We start from the raw sequence: 7,761 nt of genomic DNA on the forward strand, positions 1-7,761 counted from the left end.
ACCTAAATTACTTCATGATTCTCCAGTACACTGCTGCTGGGCTTGTATTTGTTTTATTTGATAAAGGTACATCATCCATCCATGTATTAAAAAAATAATCTTTCTGATGCAGCCCCAGTCCCTTCTCCCAGGTCTCCCTCCTGGCTGAGCACTCACTCCTCTCTCCACTCTCTCTGCGCATCACCTTCAACTCCGCTCTGCAACCCTACAGGCCCAGTAGTAGGGTTTTTTTTGTTCTGTTTTGCTTTGTTTGCAAGAAATCCACTGCTTAATGCCCCGTTCCCACGAGGAGGCACAGCAAATCCTGGCAGGGAGGCGCTGGCTGCTGCGCAGCAAACCAGAAAAGGCAGAGCAGGGCTGGTACACGGACGAAGTGCCCCAGCAATCTGCTGCCCCTCAGCTGTGCTTCAGCAGGGGCGGGGAAGGCAGCGCTCTGTCTGCTTCCTACAGTCATCCCCGGCTCGTCACAGGCCTGTTTTGTGTCAGGAAGCGCTGCAGTGGCTGGATCCAGGTTAGTGCTGGCAGGGGAAACGAGGGTCTGGCTCTTGTACTGCTCTTAACCCAGCCCCAGCACGTCCCCAGCCTCATCCATCGCCAGTTTCACCTGCGGGGGCACGTGAGAAGGACCAGCTCAGCCCCGAGGGGAGCAGGCTGTGCTCCTCCCCGTCAGCAAACAGCGAAGCAGAAGCGTGTGCTGGGCAAGCTTTGTGGTTTGCGTCCAGGCCAGCAAGGACGGCTCGGTACGTGGGGGGAGAAGACCCCACGGATCATCAGGAGGAAGGTTGGGAACGCGTTTGCAACGCCAAGGCTGACAGCAGGAGGAGGGGGCGTCCGTCACACGGCAGGAAAAGAGCAGGAGCAGACCCGAAATGATCCCCGGAGCCACTTCCAGGAGTCCCAGGGAGGAGCTGCGAAGGGCCTGGCAGAAGACGTCTGTGGGACGGCCGCGTCTTCCTCCTCCGAGAGCTCACGTCGGGGCGCTGCCGGCGCCGCTCCCTCGCGGGGCTGGCCCCACGTGGCCCTGCCTCGATTCCCGTGGGTCGCGCCGGCCGGGCGGAGGTGGCTCGGACGCGTCGCGCCGTGCTCGGCGCCCTGGGGTTTCGTCGAGGCGCTCGCTGCCCCAGTTTGCACCAGAAGAGCTGCCCTGCCCGGGGGGGCAGTCCGAGGGGTCTGCCAGCACGACGACCTGCCGGGGCCTGGCTCAGGGTCCTCGCAGCTCACAGCTCCGTCGTCTTCCTGGGCTCGATCAGGACGGTGTTGAGCATGCCCACCTGGCACTCCTGGTCCTGGAGCTTCCTGGCAGCCTGCGAAGGGCTTTGGCACCAGTTCGACCTCTGCCGGCCCCGCTGCCAGTTCCTCAGGATGAGCAGGACGGTGACGAGGACCAGCAGCGCCGTCAGCACCCCGAACACCAGCACCGTCACCAGCTGGGCTTCGCTCAGCCCGGAGTCCCTCTGGGTCACCACCTCCTTCACGGAGATTTTCAGCAACCCTCCCCCCGGCGCTTTCTCGCTCTGGTTGGCCACGCGCCGCCCCGTGACCGCGGTCCTGCCGGGCTCGGGCTGCGTCACCCCGGGCGGCTGGCTGGTGGTGCTCCGCATCGCCCCGCCGCCCTCCTGGTTCGCGGGCTGGAAGGGGGGAGCCCAGGTGGGCTCGGGGACGGAGACCTCGCAGGTTTTGCCGGTGAAGCGGTCGGGACACAAGCAGTCGTAGTCGTTGACGCGGTCGTAGCACTTGGCCCCGTTCTTGCAGGGCTGGCTGGCGCAGTCGTTGATGTTGATGGTGCAGAAGCGCCCCTCGAAGCCCAGCTGGCACTGGCAGGAGAAGCGGTTGACGCCGTCGTGGCAGGTGGCACCGTTGGCGCAGGGGCGCATCAGGCAGTCGTCCACGTCGTGCTCGCAGAGAGCCCCCACGAAGCCGGCGAGGCAGCGGCAGGTGAAGTTGCTGGCAAAGCCGTTCTCGTCTTGACACTGCCCCCCGTTCTTGCACGGAGACCTGTGTGGGGACAGCAAGGACAGGTCACGGCTCAGCAGCAGAGCTCTTCCCCCTGCCCTCAGGAGGGGAACGGCGCTGACGGAGCCAGCACAGTGCTGGCCGTTCCCCGAGAGAGGACGAGGGATGGGAGGCTGCTCGGACCACAGCGCGCCAAGCTAACGATGGGTTTGGCTGAACTCCATTAGCACGTGGAAATCCACGGGTAAGGAGCCAAGCCGGGCTGCTGCTCGGCAGTGTGTGACCGTGATCTTGTGCCCCGGCTGCTGTGTCTCACCCTGCCTTCTCGCACGGCCCTGCCTTCATCTCGCAGTCCTTCCCGTGGAAGCCCTCAGGACACAGGCAGGAGTAGTCCCCGTCTCGGTCATAGATGCACTGAGCCCCGTTCTGGCACGGGGACTGGTGCTCGCAGATGTGTATGTCTGAGGGGAAAGGAAAAGGTGGAATGAGCGAGAAATGGGGTCAGGGTGGCCGAGCTCAGTTCCCACACCACTAGACCCAGCGGGATGGGGACTGGCCGCAGTTTCTCCCTCCTCCCTTCCAGCAGGCACCGGCAGCAACAGAAGTGCAGCCTTACAAACTGTGCCATGTGTCAGCCAGGGGGTGAGCACAGACCCACGGCAGTGGCACGGAGGCCGTGGGGCCGGATGATGGGACTCATCCGCAGCAGGAAGCCCCGGGGGAAGCTGGAGGTGCTGCCCAAACCCAGCCATGGCGTGGGAAAGGCAGCGAGTTCATCCGCTACATTTCCGGAGGCTGGCCCGCATCACGCAGCTCTCACCGCGCCGACAGGGACAGCCAGGGGACACGGGGACATCCCATCTCATGCCCAGCCCATGGTCGGGGTGGCTGTGAGCTGTGCCAGCCCTCCTGTCCATGCAGGGCGTGCTGGGCTTCAACCACAGCCCTTCAGCCAAGGCGCAGCACAGGGGATGGGCTCGGGTAAACCCTCTGTCCCCTGCGGTGTCCCCTCCCGGTGTCACATCCAGCCTGGGACTCACCTTTGTCGCAGAACTTGCCGGCCCAGCCGCTGTGACAGATGCACTGCCAGGGCTGGTGGCAGGTCCCGTGGAGGCACCCCGGCATGCGCACGCACTCCTCGCAGTGCTCGCCCTCCCAGCCCGGATCGCACCTGGGGGACGGGGCAAGAAATGGGACGAGAGGTCCCCAGGAACCTCCCGTCCCACTGCATCCCTCTGTGTTGTAATTTCCAGCATTTTTCATCTAAACGCAGCCATAAGCCAGCTGCAAGACACGTGGACACTGATCGACGGGCTTATGGGGGCAGCGTGATGGGAAAACCAAGCCCTGCAGGACACAGTGAGCCCTCCGGCCCCAGGTGGGCGCTGAGGTGGCCGTGGCTGGTGGCAAAGCAAAGCCGTGGTGCCCCAGCGGCTTTCCCTCGCCCTACCAACTCCAAGGGGAATGAGGTAAGAAAAAGAGGGCATCTCTGTGGAAGCAGAGCTGAGAGGAGGTGGTACCAGACGCTAAAAAAGCCAGCCTGAGGCTGCTTGTCCCCCACTGGGAGCACCGGGGAGCAGCCGGGCTGGGGGCCCAGGGACGTACCTGCACTTCCCATCCTGGTCGCAGCAGCCGTGGGCCAGGTTGCAGCGCTCGCTGCAGTCATCACCTGCAAGGCAGGGGGCGGGGGGCAGAGGTTAAGTTCTGCTCGTGCGGGTATCCAGTTCTGATGATTTATTTATTTAAAGGCTGCCGTCAAGGAGCTGTAACTGAGCCGTGGCCTCGCCGTGCTCGGCACCGGCCTGCTCCCTCCTGCTGGTGTCCACTTCCATCCCCACCTTCCCCTCTGCCCCGTCACCTGCTCAGAGGTTCCTGCAGGTGCCCAGGCCCAGGAGATGGCCGCCCTCCCTGACCGAGCCTCTCCTCACACGAGGAAAAACCTCTCAAACCAAGCCAGCAGCATCCAGCCTGCAGCCACCACCGCCCTCCTGGCAGATGGCTTTGGGAACTCAGCACTTATCCGGAGCTGGGGGAGGGCAGGCTAATCTTCAGGAGGGGATTTTGCCTCACAGCATCCAGGATGAAGCCACTCGGGTTCGGGATCTTCGCTCTGCCCCTTGCCCTGCCTCTCCAAGGAGCAGGGGGACCTCGCCACCAGCCTGCTCAGCCACTGCCACCCCCATTTGCGTGGTGAACTGAGGAGACTTCAGCCATGCTAAGGACGGGTTTGGGAAGACGGATAGAAGGGAGACGGGCCCAGAGACTCACCTTGGGCGAGCTGGTGATGCGCCAAGAGGATCCAAAGCAAGGACATGAGCTGGAGACAGAAGCTCCTGAGCATGGTCAGCGTGGCCCCACCGAGATGAACACCTACAGAGGTCAGAAGAGCAAGCTCAGGGAAGCCCCCCGGCTCGCACCGCAGCCTCGCTTCACGCATCCCTTCCTCTCCACTACCTGGGAGTTTTGAGCTGAAACATCCAGCTTTGCATGGACTTGTCACCGCACTCCTCTCTGTCCTTCCAGGCTCCTTCCTCTACGGCAACGCCGGAGCACTGAGAACCAAAAAGCCTTTTAACACGCGTGTGTGGGAGAGCAGGAGGCAAACGCCCAGCGCTGAGGCTGCTACACCGCCCCTCTCCAGGGAGCAAAGCCTCTTGCACCCCCGCGCAGCTGCGGGGACCTTCACCTTCCCTCTCTGGATCAGGGGGACGTGGGCATCTTGTTAATCAAGGTCCCTGCTCTGCACCCATCCTCCTGTGTGCAGTCAAAGGGATAGATGGGCCAAGTGTTTCTACGGAGCCTGGGCTGCTTTGCAAAGGTTTGCTGCCTGCTTGCTGGGCTGCAGCGAGAAAAACCCGATAAGCCGACGGCTAAGAGGTGAAGCTCCTTCTGCCTCAATTAGACGCAAGGGGCCAGGGTAAATCTAGCCAAATAGCACCGGGGGAAACGTCCCCGGGGCTGCGGAGGCGAGCACGCAGCCTGGCTGGGCGCAGTCCTTTCCCTCAGCCGTCCTGCAGAGAGCCCCCCGAGCCCGGCGCTCCCGCACCCGTTTATTTCCCGGCCGCCTCCTGCCCTCGAAGTCGCGTGAAAAGACTTTCCAAAAACGCTTCGCTCCCTCCCAGCCTGCTGGGGTTGTTCAGGGCAGGAAATTCGAAGGGTGATATCATAAGGATATTACTATAATGAGATGGGAGGGGTCTGAGCGCCCCGCCAGGAGCGCGGCGCGGGCAGGGAGCAGGCTCCATCCAGCTGCGTGGGTGCGATGGGCAGGGGCCACGCCGCTCTCAGCCGTACCCCGAAGCCAGGGGAGGTTGTGTCGGGTCGATTGCTCCACCAGAGACTGCTCAGATTCGGAGTGATGTCCCCCCACTGCCACCACCACCACCACACGCGTACACATCCATGGCAGGGAGAGGTGTCGGGGTCCCCGCTAGCGGCTTGACCCACCTGGACCAGACCAAATAGCCCGCTGAACCCAAAGCAGCGATGCTGTTCCAAGCCTCTTGCATGCACACAAGCCACCACCCACAAAGGAGGCGGCATTTCCCGGGGGGCTGCGGGATTTAATCCTCACTGCCCCAGCCAAATGCGGGCAGGGATCACCGCATCCCCCCCGGCTCCGCGCTCTCCCCTTGCCCCAGCGCTGCCGGCCCCAAAATGCCGGGCAGCGGCCAGCAGCTGCTGCGTTTCGGGGGAGGCTGAAGGAACGCCTCGGAAACTTAGGGAATAATTTAGGGCCGATGGCCGAGCAGCCGGGAGCTCAACCACAGGGCATCGCCGAGCCCCCTTCCCATGGGGCGATGCTGGGGGCACCCTGGGGGGCGTGCAGGAGCCCCATAGGGGTGCGAGCGGGCTCGGCCCCGGGGCGCAGGGATGCTCCCCCTTCCTCCCTTATGGCCGGGGACCCCCTCCCCGGGGCTGCTCACCTCGGCTCCCGGCGGCGGCTATCGCGGGGCGAGGCGGCGGCGGCGGCGGGGGGCGGCCATGCCCGGCTCGGCGGCGGCGGCGGGGCTGGGGAGGCGCGGGGCTGCGGAGGGAGGGAGGGAGGGAGGGAGGGAGAGAGGGAGCTGCCGCGTGTGCCCCTCCGCTCCGCTCCCCTCCGCTCCGCCCGCCGCCGCCGCCGCCGTGCGCCCCGGCCGCCTGCCAGCGGCTGCGTGTGCCTGCACATCCCTCCCGCCCCGGGACGGCCCCCGCCTCCCGCAGCCACACACCGCAGGCGGCCCCCCCCCCATATCCAGCCCAGCCAGACCGGGAGCTGCTCACCCCTGCCCTGCTGCCGCTGTTGTCGCCGCCGCCGCCGCCGCCGCCGGGGGGGGGGGCACACGCGGGATGCCCGCCACGCACACCCCACGCACCCCACACGCGCCCCACGCACGCCCCACGCACCCCGCACACCTCACACAAACCCCACACGCACCCCGCACACGCCCCACGCACACCTCACGCACCCCACGCACCCCGCACAAACCCCACACACAGCCCACGCAACCTCCACGCACCTCACACAAATCCCACACAAACCCCACACACCCCACGCACCTCACACAAACCCCACACGCACCCTGCACACTCCCCACGCACACCTCATGCACCCCACGCACCCCGCACAAACCCCACACACAGCCCACGCAACCTCCACGCACCTCACACAAACCCCACACAAACCCCACACACGCCCCACACAAACCCCACGCACCCCACGCACACTCCACACACCTCACATACACCCCCCCGACACCCCACATCCACTCCATGCATCCCACACACTTCACACACACCCCACTCGCTCCCCACGCACACCTCACACACCCCACACACCTCATGCAAACCCCACACACCTCACACACACCCCACACAAACCCCACACACACCCCACATACACCCCACACAAACCCCATGCACCTCACACAAACCCCACGCACCTCACACGCACCCCACATAAACCCCACAAACACCCCCACATACCCCACACACATCCCATGCACCCCACGCACCCCACACACACCCCACACAACCCACGCAACCCACACACCTCACACAAATCCCACACGCACACAACGCATACCTCACACACCTCACACAAACCCCACACACACCCCACACACACCACACACAAACCCCACAAACACCCCACACACACCCCACACACTCCCCACATACCCCCCACATGCAGCACAGGCCAGGCCTCAATGCTGAGCCCCTCAGAGGGAGCCAATGGCCCAAGAGGAGTAAAACTGTCCCCCAGAAGCTGTCCCCAGATGTCCCCCAGAAGATGTCCCCCAGGCCTTCACGGGGCAGCTTGGGGCAGCCACCCCAACAAACGAGAGCCACCCCCAATGCTTCTCCTGCTGCCACTCGCAAGCTGTGGTCACCAACGCCCCAACGCTAAGACGAAGCCATGCAGAGGGCCACCAAACCTTGGGAAGGACAGCTGCCCGCGCTGCTCCTCACCCTGCATGGCCTTCCCGCATTACTCTGCCATATTCCCAGGTCCTGGCTGTCCCGAACCAGATTCCAGCCGGCCCTTTGCCACCCCACTCCAACTCCCCACAGTTTGCCATGTCCACCGAGATGGAAAAATCACCTGTCAGCACTGGCTGGAAGCCCTCACCTTTCCTCCAGCGTTTGCAACCTGTGCCTTGGAGGCAGCTGGACATCAGGGGCGAGGATGCTGGGCTTGGGGTCACCCTCTCCTCCGTACGCCCACCCGCCGCACGCCACCAACCCCGGGGGCTCGGGGTTAAACCAAATGTTCTCCCCCATCCCACCCCCCTGGCTTTTCCCATCCCACCCCGGCCCACAACAAAC

At 64.3% G+C, this 7,761-nt stretch overlaps 1 protein-coding gene across 2 annotated transcripts; it reads right to left on the minus strand.

The window, feature by feature from the left end:
* Nucleotides 1–37: 37 nt before the first annotated feature.
* On the minus strand, nucleotides 38–5,994 carry DLK2 (delta like non-canonical Notch ligand 2). Of its 2 annotated transcripts, XM_084514379.1 has the most exons (7): nucleotides 5,880–5,962; nucleotides 4,408–4,505; nucleotides 4,222–4,323; nucleotides 3,559–3,622; nucleotides 2,994–3,124; nucleotides 2,270–2,414; nucleotides 38–1,995 (listed from the first exon to the last, which is right to left on the minus strand). In XM_084514379.1, the coding sequence occupies exons 3-7, from the start codon at nucleotides 4,292–4,294 to the stop codon at nucleotides 1,218–1,220; spliced, it is 1,191 nt and encodes a 396-aa protein (XP_084370505.1). In that variant the 5' UTR covers nucleotides 4,295–4,323; nucleotides 4,408–4,505; nucleotides 5,880–5,962; the 3' UTR covers nucleotides 38–1,217. The 2 variants fall into 2 exon arrangements, with proteins under 2 accessions (XP_084370505.1, XP_084370506.1); XM_084514380.1 differs by lacking the exon at nucleotides 4,408–4,505 and having other exon boundaries at nucleotides 5,880–5,994.
* Nucleotides 5,995–7,761: the final 1,767 nt, after the last annotated feature.

The sequence above is a fragment of the Aythya ferina genome, assembly GCF_964211825.1.
Source record: "Aythya ferina genome assembly, chromosome: 3".
Taxonomy (NCBI): Eukaryota; Metazoa; Chordata; class Aves; order Anseriformes; family Anatidae; genus Aythya; species Aythya ferina.